Consider the following 19,521-nt stretch of genomic DNA (forward strand, 5'->3'; position numbering starts at 1 on the left):
TCAGGGGTGGGCTAGCAGTACGGCATGACACCCGATGCCTTCAGGGAGAGTGTAAGGGAATAGGAGCAAAGGGTGTGTAAGTATGGGGTGGGGTAGTGTCTCAGGGACTTGAAACTTTGCTCAGGCAGGAGAGGGTAAGTTGACCCTGATGTGGGAGCAAGCGCACTTCTAGGTATGTTGGCAGTGCAATACAATATCTTGTGAGTGTGGGTGTGAGAGCCAGGATTTTTGAGGTCTCAGCGTCTTTGTGCTGGGGGAGTGGAAGGGGCAAGGTAAATATTTCAGGGAATGGGGGTGGCTGCCAAGAAGTGTCTACTGCTCAGTTGCCTTAAATAGGTATGTAAAGATTTGTTAAAGGAAATAATTTAATAAGATAAGTTTGCCCTTCGTGTTTACTCAGGGACACTTTTTTAGGGATCTATTTAGAGAGTGGCATTAAGTAGAATAGTCTCCATAAAATATTTTGGAGCATATTTTTTCAAATTGCACTCTCATCTTTTGCATTTTTAGTTATCACCAGTTGTAACCTGGAGATATGACAAAGTGTATGACAGGTGCAAAAGTGAGCACAAAATCGTACGCTCTGTTCGTTCCAAAAATGCTTGATTTGGTGGTAAAGCCCGACACATGTGCTTCAGGGTTTTGCGCTCCAATTTAAAGTGAAACGCTGAATTGTGCCCAGCGACTCTAGGTGTCACAGATTTGCCTTCTAAATATATTGGTACAGTAAGCTTGGAGTCCTCAGTCTTCCTCCCAATCAGCTCTCTGTGTGATTGCATGTGACTCAGCCAAAACCCCTCCAATTTATCCAGTGTGGCCCTTGCTAGTTAAACAATCTGTACCTAATGTACCCACAGCAGCAAAATGTGTCTAACCTGAAGTTCAACTCCCTATTAGAAAAACAACACAGCCATCTATCTCCCAAAGGTGGGTACAATTTTTTTATTTACAGTGCTTAGAGGTGACAGAACTGTCATAACGCACTTCATGAAAAGTAAGTTACACTGAAAATGTCAAATGTAAAGAAAACTTTCTTGACAAAGACCAGTCTTTAAGCAGAACATACAGCTGAAAATTGGGCGCCCAGCGTTTGTTGGGTAACCAATAACGAAGGTGTGGCGTTTTGACGGCATTACGAAAGCACCAGTTACAGGTTTGTGCTGCTTGATGTTAGGGCACTATGCCATATTTCCAGCCTTCTGCGTTTGATGACTGAGATATGAGACCATTTAGAGTAGGGGTGGGAATGCATCCCTGTTTGGGACAATTAATGAATGTGAACAAAAAAAAAAGGCCAACAAAATATGCAGCCTAAAAAACGCAAAATGAACCTTTTGGTCCCATGTTATTTGCTAATTCTTGCCACAATATCTTGGAAGGTCCCTCCACAGCAGTCCATTGTGAATGTATAGATGCTGGGATATCCACGCATATATACGTAAATTAAAAGAGCTTAGTGGATGTTTATTGCTAGACAACCAATGCACAGGGAAGGTCAAAATAAAGCTCCCTCGTAAGACACCTGCATATGTAACAGTACTCGCATGGCGGTATGTGACTGGTCAAAACAGGTTAATCCTCAGAGTTTCTAGGACATTTCCTTGCACAGTAATGCATGGTTCTAAGAATTGTTCACTCTTGGACCATCTGTGCATGGAGCTAGCCAAATCATAAGAAATGTGGGACTCTAATGAATGTAATGTGAAAACTGCTTATTCAATCCCACTCTAGCTGTACTACATACAGCATGTTTTAAATTGAAACATTCTTCCACCTTTAAGTACACCATAAAAATAATACCTTGAGTGCTGTTAATACTGCTTGCTGCATTTACATATGTTGTGGCTTATTTTTTATATATGAAAGCTACCAATAATTATGTTTGTTTCAGTCTGTATCATGCATATAGATCTCTTATATAGCGTTCAACCCATATCCTCTTCAACACCAGCACATTACACCATCTATTTATTTTGTTTTATTTATTTATTATAGTGTTTTGTATAGCGCGAACAAGACCCGTGGGTATCAGAGCGCTTAACATCGAGGTAGGTTACAAATTGGCAATACAATATCATTTATAAAAACAAACAGATATGAGGTAGAAGAAACTATGGCTATGAGGGGGTGCCTAAATATATATATTCCACACGCATGTGCAATTAGCATTAAAAGGTAAGTGAGGCTTAGCTTATATCCCTGTCCATATCGACAAATAAGGTGAGGTAGAGGTTATATAGTTTTGGCTTTAAAAACAGTTATAAGTTCACATAGGACTGTGGTAGCGATAAGGACACAGTCAAGGCTTGTGTGAGGAGTCAGTCACTTATCAATGATAATATTCTTGAAAAGGGCCACCCTTCAGCTGACGTAAATATTCGTACCAGCGATCCGTCAGCTTCCCTATGCAAGGTATTTACTCAACATAAGGCTCTTTAATTCCCGTTTGAATGTTACAATATTTTGAATCTTCCTAATGCTTGGAGGGAGTGAATTCCAGACTCTGGGGGCAGCTCCAGAGAATGCTCGGTCATAAGACTTTTTCTTTCGGAAGATGGCTGGCCGCAACAGCAGCTCCTTGGCGCTTCTAGTTGGTCTGTTTCCTCCTGATAGCTTGATTTTCTTGGCTAGGTATCTTGGCGTGTTATAGTGCACCGCTTTGTGGGTAATACATGCTATCTTCATTTGAATTCTGGCCTCATAAGGTAGCCAGTTTAGTGCTTTCAAGTGAGGAGATATATGATCAAATTTCCTAGATCCAGTGATGAGTCTTGCCGCTGCGTTGAGACAAGCTTTTAGTGGTGCTGTGGATGTTTTAGGTAGGCCGGCTAATGTGGAGCAACCATATTCGATCCTCGATATAACTAGGGATTGTATAGCCAGTTTTAGATCTGCCTCTGAGATGAATGGTTTTAATTTTCTTAAGTAGCTCAAATGGAAGCGGGCACTTTTCGCCATTGAATTCATGTGGGCTTTCATGTCGAGGTTCTCATCTAATGTGATTCCTAGTGATTTAGCTGAGTTGACTAGGGTTGGGGTGCAGTTTAGCGCAGTCACCAATTTGGTCCATTCCTTTACTTCAGAATGGCTCCTTGGGGGTGAAATTAGCAATAATTCTGTTTTATGGGCATTTAGTTTCAGATGATTAGTAGTTAACCATTGCAAAGCCATCTTTAGTGTCTCATTCATTAGATCAATGTCATCAAGGGAGGCGATCTTCAAGTATATTTGCGTGTCGTCTGCATACATGTGGTAGGATATCTGAGATTTCCGAAGAATGTCTGTAAGAGGTTCGACATACAGGTTGAATAGATCTGGGGATAGCGTTGAACCTTGCGGGACCCCAATTGTATTAGGACAAGGGGGTGAGATTGCTTGGTTAACCAGGAATCGTTGTGTTCTGTTCCGTAGGAAAGAATTGAACCATTTCAGCACATTTCCGGACAATCCCATCCTGTCCTGTAGCCTGGACAATAATGCTTCATGATTTATCGTGTCAAATGCAGATGATAGGTCTAGTAGAATCAATAGGCATGCTTGATTTTGGTCTAGGGCTTGTAGCGCGTCATCGACAATATGCAGGATCGCTGTTTCCGTGCTATGCCCTGCTCTGAATCCTGATTGGCATTCGTCTAGTAAGGAAAACTTGGTGATGTGTTGATTCAATTGGCTCTGCACGCATTTCTCAATTAGTTTGGCCAGTAAAGGGATGTTGGTTACTGGTCGATAGTTATTCGGATCTGTTGTATCCGCTGTCGGTTTTTTGATTATTGGCACTACTTGTCCTGTTTTTAGGCAGTCAGGCAGGATCCCTTGTGCAAGTGACGCGTTTATTATTTTGGTCCAGATTGGGACCACGATGTGGCTGATTTCTCTTACACACTTTGCAGGTAAAGTGTCATGATAGTGGTTGTTCGGTCTGATTTCCGACAGCGTTTTGGCGATCTTGTCCAGGTCATATAATTCAAATGTGTCCCAATTTGCTTTATTTTTTGTCTTAATACTCTCTGTTGTCATGGAAGCCTCGCTCGTCGGCAAAGGTTGGGTCGGGAGGATAGCCGCGGCGTTTGAGAGCTCTACCTCTAGCGATTTGGTCTTCTCCGTGAAGAATGTGGAGAATTCCTCGCAGCTTAAGGGAGTTTTTGAGTTCTCTTGAGCCGATTTGGCTAGTTTATCTGATTGTTGCTTTAAGATCTCGAAGAGTTTTCGTGGTCTGTTTTTGGCCTTGTCAAGTTCTGCTCTTATAAATTCTTTTTTGGAATTGATTATCTTTTTGTTATATTGGTTTCTGATTTTTCTGAGGGCTTTCAGCTCTGGGGAGGAAGGGTGTTGTCTCCATTTTCTTTCGGCCATTCTCAGTTTGCGCCTGTCCTCATTCAGTGACCCACTAAACCAAGGATTTTTTTGGCTTTTCTGTGACTTTTTTCAGTTTTAGTGGCATGGTGTCATTGACGATATTTCCAATTGAGGTTATGTAGTGATCAGTCAGCTCGTTAACATTCTGCATGTCGTTAGGTGGCTTTAAGTCTCTCTCGCAGCTTTCAACCAATAGCTCAATATTCGCCTCTTTTGTATCTCGGATCGATTTTTTGGACTTGAGGGGTTGCACAGTTTTACCCTTTTTCACTGTGGGAGTCACAAATGTTATGGCGTGATGGTCAGACCAATCACACGGATCTATAGCGCGGATTGATGTCTCTTTCTTTTTTTAAATAATCCAGTCTAAGGTCGCTCCTTGCGCATGTGTAGGTTGGGTGCATGCTTGTGTGAGGTTTAGTTCGGCGAGGAACTCTTTGAGCGAGTTAACCGTTTTGTCATTACCGTCGTCCCAGTGTAAATTAAAGTCTCCCAGGAAAATGTTGTTGGCATCGGAATTGGAGTTGGCCGTTATGATCTCTATTAGTTGCTCTGTGAACTTTGCGTTATCTCCTGGTGGATGGTAAAACGCATGCAGGTTGCATTTTTGGTTACTTGATGATCTTATATTCAGACCAAGGTATTCACAAGATTCTAGGGGGTCGGCTTGGATTTGGCTGACCTCAATCTCTGATCGGTGGATGCAGGCTATACCTCCTCCTACTTTTCTTAGCCTATCTAATCTCACAATGTTATATTGAGGTGGTACTAAGAGATCAATGGCGGGCGATGATGATTCATTGAGCCATGTTTCCGTAAGGATTGCCAGGTCAATTTCCTTATTGATGATGAGGGCTGCAATGTCGGATGCATGTTTGGTTGCCGAACGACAATTGAGTAGAAGGCAATTCAAGGGTTTTTCTGAGTTAATGACGTTCCCATTTTCGGATTCAGTTGCTGTTAACTGGATATGTTGTAAGTTGAGGTGGATTGCTTTCCTGTCATTCTTTCTGGATGTTCTATTAGAATCAATTGGTACTGTTTTGATTCTCTCCTCTCTCCCCCGGGCCGGTTGTTCATATGTTCGGAGTAAGGCTAGGGTTTCTTCATTTGACAAGGGATTTGTCCTGTCTGGTCTATTGAGCCTGTTTTTTTTAGACAAGGCCATCTCGTCATTCCTTCTTTGTGCGGAGAGTACTAGATTCTGAATATGCGAGACCTTGGAGTGCGTGCTTACCGCCATCTCCCACATTTTTTCGATTGCTTGTGAAATTTTCATTGAGCCTTGTGCCCGGTTGCCTACTAATTTCAGGAGCTCCTTAATTTCTTTCTGGTTTCGGGGTGATTTCTTAGGGAGGATTGACCTGTCAGTCCGGGCTTTGCATTTTGCTCTTCTCCGTAATTGATCTGTTCTCGATCCCACAGTTCTTTCTTTTGTATCCTTGGTTGGGTTGTCAATTCCAATTCTATTTGAGATGTCACGAGTATTATCTATGTTGTGTGATGCTATACGTGAATTTGTGGGTGAGGATCTATAAGACTCTGGTATCGAATTCGAGAGAGGTAGCGGGTCAAAGGGTGACTCGCTTGGTCCTGAGGTACCCTCTTCAAGTAAATTCGCACCGAATGGTGGCGGAATCGGCTCTTCCTTTTGGACCTTGTCCTGCTCTTCATTTGCAAGATTAGTAGACCTCTCTGTCCTTTCTGTCTCGTTCTCTGGGGTTGCCATCTCACTTTCAGTTACATCTCCAGAGCTGGACGTTTGAGTGTTATGTCCCCCAGTTCGGTTAGCGTCATTAGTGGTAGTATCATTGTTGTCAGGAGTTGCATCAGGTGGGGTCGTGGGTAGTTGGTATCTTGGTCCATCCAGAGTTTCTTTTAATATTAGGAAAGTCTTTTCAAATTCCTCAAGGTCCCTATTGGCTGCTTGTATTAGCACAATTCCCGTTTTATATAAAGTGATGCATAGTTCTGCATTGCATCTTTTTGATGGAGAAGTCAGTATTTCTGTGCCATGGGGGATGTTTTTCATAACTTTTATGAGCAGCATTTCTGTGAGGGCATTGCGCCATTTAGCTGTTTTATGCGTGTAGAAAATCAGGTCATTCATTATGGTCCCTTTCACTCTATCAAAATAAGGGTCAGCGAACAGTATGTCCGGGTTTTTTCTCATGGTGTTATGTTTGAACTTTTTGGCAGCATTTTTGGATAAAGTAGAAGGATATTTTATACTCTGTGCTTTGGAGCCAGTCGTCGCTCGGTGTCTTTCATCCATTTTCCCTTCCCGTTGTAAGTCTTATGATGGTTTGTTCTGAGTTGATCCCTTATTAGTGTACAATGGTAGTCAAAGGATTAGAAAATATATCAAGTACCAATGTTTCGTGGTAAGTATAGTTTTCTCTGATTTACTCTAATTATAACCATTCTAACCATCCCTTTCAGTTAGCTACACTGTGGTACATCTTGAGACATTTCTCTCACACTAACCCATAAACACTAAGCTAGACAATGGAGTGTGGGGGAATGTCACTAGAAGTCTTGAATCAATTGTGGTAAGACAGCACTATGGCTGCGGTGCCCATAGCATTTTCAGTACGTGGGTGATGTTTGCGGCTTTGTCTCCTGGTCTGTTTTGCCATTTCCTGTTCTTGATGTTGCCCGTTATTGTAACACCGGACTGTCACTAAGTTTGATGGGTAAAGTATCCAGTTCAATAGCACTTCTATAAAGTGGTAGTTGCTGAGTGGGTGGCGGCCTAGAGTGAAATGAAGAGAAGGTAGTGAGGAGTCCGATAGGGTGAATAGACTGATTGGGCAACAGGTGGGGCATCGTCGGAGAATAGGGTCTGCAGTGGGTAATCACTTTGGATGTCTTGCAGCAGTCTGAAGCAGCATGCAGAAACTGAAAATCAATGCACCTCAAGTATGGTGCAAACACACTCTCTACAAAGCACAAAGCTTTTCCCCACATTAAATTTCTATCAGAAATTAGCTTCGCTCAGTACCAATATACACACAGTTGCAATAGGTCTGAACCACACGGTGTCAGCACCTACAAAAAAAGAAAACTTCTACCATCATCTGATGAGCTGAGCAGCTTTTTGCGTAGAGGAAGTAGTGGTTTCCATGACCATTATGTATTTGCTCAGCAAACATCAACTGAGTTGGTCTCTTTAAACTCGCAACAAGCACCCCAATCTACTTGGCACTTCATTTAAGGTCTTAACTGGGTATACCATCTTTTGCGCTTGGATTGTTAAAGTCCTTGACGTATTAATCCCAGCCGGCTGGAGTAGGAATCGACATTCACAGCCAAATCCCTGGTACACGGAGGCACTCAGGTGTATTAAAGATACCTGCCGACAAGCCGAAAGAGCATGGAGGAAGAATTATGATAAAGACCTAAAAGTATGCTACCTGGCCAAGGTAAAGACATACCACAGAGCTGTCTGCCGGACCCAAGCTGACTACTATGCACGGGAGTTCCAGGCGAGTTCTAACCCGTCCAAACTGGTTTTTAAAGTCTTGAAGGAGCTCACAGTGAACAGACTTCCTATTACGGAGATCTGTTCCCTTGCCCACTGTGAGTCGTTAGCCAGCTTCTTCGTGGAAAAAGTAAATGCCATCTATCGCTCTTTTCCCAAAGCTGACCCTGACAGTACGACCTTGACATTGCGTACTTCAGTGTTTGGCCTCTCTCTCTATACCATTGGAGCAGGAGTTTAATCTCCTAGCGGCCAAGGTCAAGTCTGGCTCACCGGATGACCCTTTGAGACCTGCCCAGTTTATGGACTCGGCGTCCGTTTGCCTTCCTCCTATCCGCCATCTGGTGGAGCAATCCCTTGCCATCGGTTCAGTTCCACCTAGTTGGAAGGCTGCCTGTGTCATGCCCATCATAAAGAAGCCTGGATTGGATCCGTTGAAGACGGAGAGTTATCGACCCATCTCCCTCCTTCCCTGGGTGGCAAAGATTACAGAGGCCCATGTGAATAACATCCTAACAAACCATCTGGCATCTGCACATCTACTAGACCCTACACAGAATGGTTTTAGACCTGGACATAGTACAGAGACGGCACTTCTATTCATGGTTGAACACCTCCGCTCTGTACTAGATGCAGGTCAAACGGCGGCACTGGTCCTCTTGGACCTGAGTGCCGCCTTTGACACTGTATCTCACACCATTCTTATTCGAAGGCTTAGTGAGGCAGGTATTTCAGGCAGGGCGTTGGATTGGTTTCAATCGTTCCTTTCGGAACGATCCTTTCAGGTTGTAGTGCCACCGTTCAGATCCAAGCCCCACGCTATCACTCAAGGAGTCCCGCAAGGCTCGGCGTTGAGCCCCACTCTCTTCAACCTCTACGTTCAACCTTTGGCGGAGGTCGCGAAGAGTTGGGGTCTCACTATGGTATCATACGCCGATGATACTCAGCTGGCGGTGGCTCTTAATGGGGACTCTGACCAACTGGCATCGAACTTTGCGGATGGTTTGAGGGCCGTTGCTAGTTGGCTTACGGCCAACTGTTTACAACTCAACGCCCTCAAAACTGAGGTGATGGTGCTGGGGAAACATCCTGATCTGTGGGGTGCTAGCTGGTGGCCTAAGGAGCTGGGACCTCCTCCAAAACCTGTCTCTGAACTCAAAAATCTTGGCGTCTGGTTGGATTCCAAACTAACCTTCTCGTTCCACACTAAGAAGGTGGCATCCATGTGCTTCGGCATTCTGCGTGGCTTGAGGCCTATCCTCAAATTTTTTGATGCCCCCACCCGCCAGATGGTGATCCAAGCTAGCGTACTATCGAGGCTCGATTACGCGAGCTCACTGTTCTTGGGCGCCAACCAGGCGGAAGTCCTGCGACTTCAACGGGTGCAGAATGCGGCAGCTCTGCTCAGCCCGTAGCACAATCTTCAATCTGCACTGGCTGCCAGTAATCAGGCGCATAGAGTTCAAGGCCCTCTGCTTTGCGTTCAAAATTCTTAAATCTGATACCCCTATCATTCTTCAGCACCTTTTGTCTTTGTACACCCCTTTGCGCAGCCTTCGTTCTGCCGGCCAAAATTTGGCACTTGTCCCCCGTTTTCAAAAATGTAGATTGGGTGGCCGATCGTTTACGGTCTTAGCCTCTAAACTATGGAACGCACTTCATGCCTACATTCGCTCTTTGGATGACCTTTTTGCTTTCAGAAAAGCTGTCAAAACTCATTTCTTTCCTCGGCCTTATTAATCACTCCCTACTTTTTCTGTGTTGTTAGTTATGTTACCTTTTCCAGATATAGCGCCGGGACGCCCCTTAGCTGGGGCAGCTGTGCGCTTAAAAAAATCCAAATAACATAACAAAAAGTGGAAATGAAGTCTGCCATGCTTGAAGTGACTAGAAGGTTTTCTTACCCCTTACTCCTCCATCCTTACCCCAGCCATGTTTTGTGTTACAGGCACCAAAGCAAATGGACGACTACTGGTCAAAATCAGAGAGCTCCCTTGTTGCTTGTGCCAGCAATGTCACTCATAGAGAAACAATATCAGGTTCTTCTAGCACACTAGGAGGCCAAGCAGTGTTTCAAAGTCAAAACTGTTTAGAAGCATCCCAGAGCATAGGCTGTCCTTGCAGTCAATTCTTTTAACTTTGATGACACTCCACTACAGTCAAACAGCAAGTATGCCATCTAGCAATGCAGCTGCCACTCACCTGTAGGTTGTTGAGTGGCTCCATCTTCATGACAGAGCCCACAGTGTTGAGTGGCAAAGACACCTCCACTGTTTGGTTAGGTGAGAGGGGGGCATGTATCTGAAGAGGAGCTGCAGGAGATAATCCAAAGCTGACAAAAGAAATGGAGAGTGGGAAGGAGTAAGGATTATTACACAGAAGTTATGAACATCACAGCAATAGAAACTTATAGGAACCTTAAATGTTAAATAGCAAGTAAACCTGAACCCATGAGAACCTCACTCACATCCAAACAAATGTTCTTGCACACTCTCCAGCGCAACTGACTTTCAGAAAAATCATCAGTGGCACCTGTAACCAGTTCTGTCATAACCACGAATGGCTCTATTCAGCCTTAAACACAAAAATAGCACTTTAATATTTGGAACAGCCTGGCCCACATTTACAAACATGACTTCGCCGTCCAACAAAAGTGCATGTCCATAACATAACAACCTTTAGGGATGTTTGGCTTATGTGAGGTGGCCATGAGCAACAGTTTAAGCTTTGCCTAGATTAGAAGGTGTAAGAGTAGAGTGACTAACCTGCATTTCTTTATAAGTTTAGTGATCCTGTTGTGGTTGTACAAGTGCAGAGAAAGTGCACTACAGTCAAGTTAGTTACTTTTTGCTGCATTTCACAACTTTAATAATTAGAATGAGTGTATTACTAGTTAAAGTGCACTTTTAAGGATGCATTTCGGTACTACATAATGAACAAGAGACAGGAGAGGAAACGGGATTCATTTCTATAAAGTGCAAATTGTGAAATTACCCACATATACGGAAGCTGAAGTCAAGCAGGTAAGACCTTGCCTATGGTATAATGGTGTATCTAGGAAAAGTGGGGAATGACATTCCTTCCTTTCCCAGATAAAGAATTTTAAGACCCAAGTCCTTACTGTTTTAGAAAATTAAATCCATTACATTATTTGCTGTACATAGAACTTTTAATTTCGTGCATTAAGCAGAGACCTTGAAGTAGCAGCTTTTGAGACATTCTAATTCACACGACTGTGGGGTGGGGGATGGGGTGGGGGATGGGGGGGGGAGGGAAGGCACAGAAAGAAAAGGCCAGACATTTCTCAGTGGTGCGAGTTCGTTTTCAAATGAATGAATGGCTGGTATGTACCCTGATTTGTGAACCCCCACCTCCATCATCAAGCAGAAAACATCATTGGCTCAATAGAGCAAGGAGGCACATATAAGCGGCCAACTCGTAGGAGACAAGGTCAGTTTGGATGAGTTTGTGCAGGAAGATAGTCGAGTAGGGTTTGGTCAAAAATGGGGCATTGTGACCCGACAGGAGAGAAGACGAAGAGAAGGATACAGCTGGTTCCTGAAAAGAGCCAGAGAGGTAATTTCTTAAAACGTGACCCAGGATGACCCATTAATGAGTTTGTGGGGGTACAGACCCATGATAAGTTCATGGACAGGAAACTTTGAATGCCTTACCTTGCACAGAGAATCAACTTCTAAGGCAGCATGTAAAATGTCCTTGCAGAGTACAATAACACAATCTCCATGCACACCACATCAAAGTCCAAACACGTAACAGGCTACATACAGGAAGGCCAAAGCAATTATCAGTTTATGCTGTACAGAACAATTTTAAACAGAGAATGAGTAGACGCCTCTTCCAGTAGTACATATAAAAGGTTGGGAGTCCCTAAGCAGGATATCAGTGGGCAAACCTGTCTAACCTTTGCCAAGATTTCTGGATCAGTAGTCACCTACCACAATGAGAAGGAGTGTAACATAAGCGTACTCTTGGCCAGCAGAACCTTAAGTTCTTATTGGAGATCATAAATCAGCATGATTTGACTAGCAGACTTTTGAGAACAATGGTGGTAAACAAAGACCATGTCTAAAAAGGAGACCCTGAGCTGCAGTATTGAATGACTTTTGGCACTAGAATACTACTAAGGGGCAGATGTCTGACTGCAAATGCATGGAGGTTTTCCCGTAGGCTGAACAGAGATACAGCAAAAATCCAAACTGTGCAGGATATGAGCAACCTGACATATATTCACGTATGTATCTATCTACTTCACTGTGAAGCGTAAGAAAATAAGAATGACATTTAAAGAACACAAGTTAAACATTGGTATAAGTGCAGGCAGTCCTCATGCACACACAACAGTACAGCACAGACAACAGCACAAATATCCTTCACGTGCACAAAGCCAGTACAGCAAAGACAGCAGCAATGTAATCTACAATCTCTAACACAGAACAAGTAAAGCACAGTTAGTATCAATGCAAGAATCTCTCTCTCACACAAACATCCAAGAACTCTAGTAGAAACAGCATAAACTCCTCTTGCTCAAAAATGCAATGTAAGCTCCCCTCAGTTATAGAGAGCAAATGCAGCACAAATCAGGAGCAGGAGTGAAAATTCCACTAATACAGAGCAGATTAACAATAGATTATTCATGACACAAATGCCAAATAACAATAGGTATACAAAACAGAATTACCAGAGCAAACTTTAATTGCACACATAAACAGCAACAGCAAAGGTATCTGTTTTAAATGTTCTTTCTGCCTTGTAAGGCCATAGCAGGTTTCATGAAAAAAGAGGGAATGCCTGGACAGTTGTAAAAGAGTGGAGTTGGAATTAGGAACTTGACAGTGCAAGAAAGACTCAGGGCAACTTTGCGCTTTAGAAATATTGTATTCATTCATTAATTGCTTCAACTAAGAGTACTGGAATCACCATCTAGATCTCTTCATCAGGTTAAAAATCTAATACCACAGTCTCAAAATGTTGGAACAAAAGAGACAGTTTATGTCTGACCACACATCAAGCTACAGGTTGCAGAAAGGCCAAACCTGCGATGCATTAAAATGAGTAGCGTTTACAGAAACCATGAGGAATAGACAAAGAAATTACTTTGCAAATCTCAGCAATGGGTACATGCCTATGGAAAGCAACTGTTCCTGCCTTAGCTCTGGTGGAATAAGCATAAAGTCTCAGAAAAGTAGAAACCCCTCCACTTTAGTAGGATTTTGATATTCACAAGATTATAAACTGGCCTACACTGCTGGTATAAGGAGTTTCCTCAGATGACAAATTTTGATGTTACTAAAGAAGAATTTTATTAAAAACATAGGGCTCAAAGACAGAACAGTTCTAAACACCATTTTATCCATCCCTCTTGAGGAGACATTGTTAGGGCTCATAAATCTCTTTGCAGAAGTGATTGCCCCCAAAATGCTGGTGCCCTAGGGGTCAATATCATATTGAGCAATGGATTCCAAAGGCTTGTATATTAATGAGGCTAGAATCAAGTTAAGCTCTACAAAGGGGCAATACCTTTGATTAGTGGGTGTAAATGTAGTAGGATACTTTAGCACCCCTTAACTGCCTCTTTTCACAAGTTAAAATATCTCCCAGCTAAGAGGTAAAGTTTAATAAAATCAGCGAGGATCTCACAATCAACAAGATAAGACATGAAAATGCATATACTATTTAAAGAAGTCTCTAAAAGGCTAATATGATTAACAAAAGCCCAATAATATAAAGCAGTCATTTGCTCTTATATGGACAGGTAGTGCCACCTTTCCTGACAACACACACAAACTTTTTGTCTAGGAAAAAAACTGTAACAACCAGTCACCCTTCTCCTGAACTTCACATATGGGATCTGAGAAAGCTGTTGGGAGCAAAATCAGACCCGGACAGCGAAATCTGCCTCAGCCATGAAGAGAATCACCTTTGGACTGTAGTCAGATTTAATTTTATAAAAGTTTTGTGACTCAACAGTGTAAGAGGGAAAGATAAAGGACTGTGTCCTTCCAATCCAGCAGAAGAGCAACTCCCCATTAATTTATAATGACCCCATAGGTGAGGCAAACTGAGACCACTGATGATTATCCAGGACGTGAATAGCAAAATCTCAGGAAACACCAATTTATGGAAAACTGAATAACTACATAAGTTAACTCCCAGTTGTGAGGCACATGGTAAAATCTTGAACTTTCGTTTTTCGAAGTGCAAAGAATACACCTTTGTTCTGCCCTGTTTGTTCAAAGAGAATATCACTGCTATGATGTCAACAAGCTCCTAGACCGCTTTCCATTACAGAACAAGAAAAAATTATTGTTATCAAAGGAAAATAGCTTTCAACTCAAGATATCATAGAGTTAATCTGATTTCTTGGCTAACCACAGCCCGCGGATGTTCAGAGGTTGGCAGCAAGTTGGTTGCCATTGCTATTTGGAGTTGCTGCCGACTAGACATTCATGCTTTTCTACATTATGATCTTCTTGGGCAGTGCTGCTCAAAGCTGCTTCCAATGTCTATCCAGATGGTATTTTATGTCTCATTCTCTGAAGGGAGGGTCAACCTTAAGACCCACTCTGAAATCATCATTGCGACATGTCGGTCTGTTTAGAGAAGTCAGAGACCTTGGTTTTAGAAATTCAACTTTCTCCAGAGGATAAGCCATTTTTTATATAGAACCAAACCGTTTGCAAACAAACTTATGTTTTTGACCAGGGTTGACCAAGATTTCTCGATGATGCCATTTTTTAGAAGCATCCTGGAAGTCTACAACTGCTAGCCTTTCCTCCTGGCACAATTGCTCTAGAATTGAGTCAATGTTTCTCTAAGGAGTGTGCCAACATGGGAACATACTTTACATCACGCAGATGCAGAATCAATGCCATGCCCGCAAATGTTTGGTGACAATAAAATAACTAATGTCAGTGTCCAGAACCTTTTAGAATCAATGCAAAGGTTCCTAGAAGAAGATTGTAAATCTCCTAATGCAAAGCAACTGGAGAAGTTTTTTTTTATATTTTGGTGGAGCAGAATGGGAAGACTGACCCACAAACAAACAAAAAAGAGTGTACACTGTTCCCCTGGGGTTAAACATAGGAACTAAGGAAGCCTCACACAACTGATGAGCTGGATGACATGTCTCATTCAGCCTACTAGGGATATGAGGCCACACCAATAGCTACGTCGGTCCTCAGTACCCCTCCCTATACCTTTTAATAAAGTGGCTAACCACCTGAATAAAGACTTCCCTGTGGATTATCCAACTTTTTTAAACAATTTTTCACCGTTTTGCTCACTACCTCACTTTTTAAGCCTCACAAGTTTCTACTTATCACAGCAAGGAACAAAAGACCTCCGCAAAAGTGTGACACTTGTTGTTACCCGTCGGGCATTGCAGCGCCGGCCCGACGCAGGAGCAGGAAGCCGATGATATAAACAACATCCCTAGTAGGCTGAATGAGACATGTCATCCAGCTCATCAGTTGTGTGAGGCTTCCTTAGTTCCGTCAAGGAACTTGCTGACTACCCGGCACCCCCACACCCTCTAGCTGACTTTCAGCTAGCTGTGAGAGAGACCTTATTACTTGTTTAACCCCAGGGGAACAGTGTACACTCTTTTTTGTTTGTTTGTGCCCTGGACAAGTACACTGGACCCCTCTAAATATTGTCCATCTCCGTCCCCCCTTGTTGTCTACAAGACTGACCCACAGACAGGTTCCATGATTAGTCTTCAAACCTTTGGTCCTGTGTGATGGAAGACCACGGGTTATGATAAAAGTGTTACCAAAGGGTGGGTCCATGAGTTTGTCAACCGGGTCAGAACAGATATGAGGCAGTAAACAAGGCATGTTTGCACAAACAAGCTGAGATGTTCGCAGTTCTAGCTGTAGTGCCTATCATATCTTTATTATTTTGAAGTTGTTGCCTGCTTTATGAACTCCAGAACAATACATACTCAGTCATTTCCAGGAGGAATTACAGACATTAATTTTATTCAATATTGGGATTTGTCACAAGGCATTACCATCATGAACTTGATCTGTCTAAGGGCAGTGGGAACATTTAAGTAGCTTTTATCATTGATTTTCCAAGTTCTGTGCTTTCCAGTCCAAAACTGAGGATGGAGGGAGAGCTGGACTTTACGTTTCTTTAAATCAGCTGAAACTGACTGAGTTAAAAGCTTACCTATCTCTGCAAAATGTAATTTTTCGGACAGTGATATTTTGTGCGCCAGCTTTTCAGTTCACAGACGTCCATATTCAACTATAAGATTATTTGGACCGGATGACCTCTCAATCACCTTAGATTAAGGCCAGACAGCTTTTCTGGGACATCTTCACCTTTCAGCAGTCTATGACCCAGTCTACCACCCATTCCACCTATGCAGCTTGAGGGAGGTGGGATTGGAAGGCGGTGTCCTACACTGGTTTAATTCCTTTTTGCAGGACGGATCTCAATTGGTTCCACTGGGAACTTCTGTTTGATAGAATATTCAAAATTACATTTGGTGTCCCACAGGGCTCCTCCTGAAGTCCTACTTTGTTTAATGTCTACATTCAACCTTTCTCCATGATAATCTGTTTGAACTGGATCTGTACAGCTACGTGGACAATGCACAATTGATTGTTGTGTGAAAGGCAAAGTTAAGGCCACTCAGGAGAAAGTTAAGGACTGCCTAAATGATATTGCTGTTCGCAAAACCCCGAATGAGTTTCAGCCAGTGGTGCTAGAATACATTTCAAAGTGGGGGTGCACTGTCAATGTAACAATCCTGCAGTCATAGGGAGTGTGAAAACCAAAGTGTCACACAAAGAACAAGTGTAACAAATGAAGAACACCCATTCAGTAGGAGAGAGGTAAGGGTGTAGTATTTAGTTGGTGAAGCACACGGTCACAAATATATTGCAAAAGTATGATTTGGTAGCACACTCATTTACAGCCTGCACATTTAGAGATCATTTCAATGGAAAATACTACGAGACATGCAGTTGTACTGATAAAATGATATAGTGCAGGATAACCACTTTAGCAAGAAGAGTTCTATTTAAAATGATTGCACTTCCCCAGTTGTTATAGAGCTTTCAGAATGATTCGTACATACTTCTGACAACCTTTTATTTTTGTAATACTTTTTTTATTACAAGAAATCTTCAATTGCAGATAACTGCTCTTCTATGGGACAGTAAGGTCCCTAGACTTACATGTGCCAAATGTATTCAGGTGATGTATGATGCAGCTTAAAATAGGCAGACGTGAGATGAGGCTATACTACTGGCCCACACAACTTATATTTATTAATGACTGGCTTTACGGATCAAGGCAATACCCCAACCTACAAGCTAGAACGCAATACTCTATTGAACTAAGATTTATTGTCTATACTGCAAAGCTCCCCCCTCCCCTCCCCCAGCACTGCATGCAATCACAAAACTGCTGCTTTCGAGATGGCACAAGGCCTTCTAACATATTAAATGGCACTGCAGGTTGACGAAACCCACCCCCCTATGGAAGCGTACATTACTGGAACTCACAGCCGAATTAGAAGGGTTCTGTTGGTGGGACCTAATTGGAATAACAAGTCTGGGAGATGTGTTGTCCCAAGGTCATATGAAGTCCTACACATAACTACCAGGCGAGTTCCAATTAGCTAACTGCAGTTGTGACTTGCCCTGGAACACTATGGGGGAAAACTACAGGATACCCCGGAAGATAACCTAATAGAGGGAAAACTGGTTGTAGTGGTATTAGGAGCTATGGAACAGTCACAGTTATAGCGCTCACTGCTGATTAATTCCCCAGATCCACTAATGACCCTGAGGCAAAAGTAGGAGAAAGCTGTGAATCAGCTGGAGAATGAGGACTGGGTGGAGGCAAAGATGGTGGTTCAAACACTAGGAATTTTCACCCGTCCACGCCTGGTGAAGTTCAAATACATCCATATATTTTATTATAGCCACAAAAGGCTCTGGAAGATGGGTAAATGTGCGCCCCCTCAGAGGACTAGATGTGATGAGGCAAAGGCTTCCTTTTATCATGTCATTTGGAAATGTCCGAAGGTCATCACCTTCTAGAAGCAAGTGGTCCAGATCTTGGGCGATGTGACCAGTATGACGGTCCCCATGGACCTGAAAATGTTAATACTGGGAATTCTTGAAGGATGGAACGGCACTCAACATGATAAACTGTTTGTAGGCCTGGGCACGATATTGGCGAATAGGGATATAGCAAAGTACAGGTGTGCCCCGGTTATACTCCCAATTGCTGAATGGACCACTGTGCAGTCACAGAAGTGAATATGCTACTTACCAGTATGCATCTGTTCTTGGCATGTAGGGCTGCTAACATTCATATCTGTAGCATAGATCGCCGCCTAGTGTTGGGTCCGGATGATTGCACATTGTTGTCCTGGAAGAGTCTTCGAAGTATCACGAGATAGGTGGCTCCTCCCCTGGACTACAGTGCTTATGGGCATCGACTCCATCCCCAGATTGTTTTTAGCCATTGTGGCAAAGATGGAGTTTAACAGTGAAAGTGATGGCCATGCTAGAGATAAAGTGTAGGAAAAAAGTCTGCAGCCGCTACGGGCACCGGGGAGGAGGGCGGGCAATATGAATGTTAGCAGCCCTACATGCCAAGAACAGATGCATACTGGTAAGTAGCATATTCAGTTCGATGCATGTGGGCTGCTAAATTCATATCTGTAGCATAGAATACATAGCAGTCCCTCCATTAACGGCGGCCGCCCGTGCCAGCTGCAGAAGTCTGAAAAAGTGTTTTAAGAACAGCCTGTCCTACAGCTGCCTGCTGTTTGGAATGCACATCCACACAGTAATGTTTGGTAAACGTATGTGGTGTAGACCATGTGGCTGCCCTACAAATGTCTTCCAAAGGAATGTTACCTAGGAATGCCATGGAGGCCCCCAACTTGCTTGTGGAGTGTGCCCTGCGGGGGACCGTTAAAGTGCGCTTAGCCTTCTGATAGCAAATCTGAATACACTTAACGATCCACCTGGCTATTCCTGCTTTGGAAATGGGGTTGCCTTTGTGCTGAGCTGCGAAGGCAACAAAGAGTTGCTGTGTCTTTCTAAAGGGTTGTGTTCTGTCAATGTAGTACATAAGCGCTCTTTTGACATCAAGCGTATGGAGCATCCTTTCTGCTACCGTTTCTGGGTTGGGAAAGAATGCGGGCAGTTCGATAGTTTGATTGACATGAAACTGCGACACCACCTTAGGGAGAAATTTGGGGTTAGTGCGCAGAAAAGCCACTTTCCATGTGAGGAACTGAAGTTCACATGAATGCAGAGGTTCAAATGGGGGACCCATCAATCTGGTGAGCACCACATTGAGGTTCCACACAGGAGCTGGCGGGGTCCTGGGAGGGATGACCCGCTTCAGCCCTTCCAGGAATGCTTTAATGGCAGGCACCCTGAAGACAGAGAGATGCTGCCTGTTTTGGAGGTAAGCCGCTATGGCGGATAAGTGTATCCTAATGGAAGCGTATGCTAGATTGCATTTGTAAAGATGCAACAGATAGCAGATGATATTAGGAATGGAGGCATCGAGCGGGTTAATAGCGTGCTCGGTACAGTAGATGACAAACCGCTTCCATTTTGCTGCATAGCAAGCTCTGGTAGTGGGCTTCCTTGCCTCCCGGATGATGTCCATGCATGCAG

At 43.3% G+C, this 19,521-nt stretch overlaps 1 protein-coding gene across 1 annotated transcript in view; it reads right to left on the reverse strand.

Annotated features, from left to right (window-relative positions):
- Nucleotides 1-19,521, reverse strand: part of AP1B1 (adaptor related protein complex 1 subunit beta 1) — a 342,547-nt gene that overhangs the window by 124,001 nt on the left and 199,025 nt on the right. The window contains exon 17 of the mRNA XM_078667185.1: nt 10,043-10,172. Coding sequence (XP_078523311.1) covers nt 10,043-10,172 — 130 coding nt within the window. The remainder of the gene's footprint in view (nt 1-10,042; nt 10,173-19,521) is intronic.

Source organism: Lissotriton helveticus, chromosome 11 (genome assembly GCF_964261635.1).
Source record: "Lissotriton helveticus chromosome 11, aLisHel1.1, whole genome shotgun sequence".
NCBI lineage: Eukaryota > Metazoa > Chordata > Amphibia > Caudata > Salamandridae > Lissotriton > Lissotriton helveticus.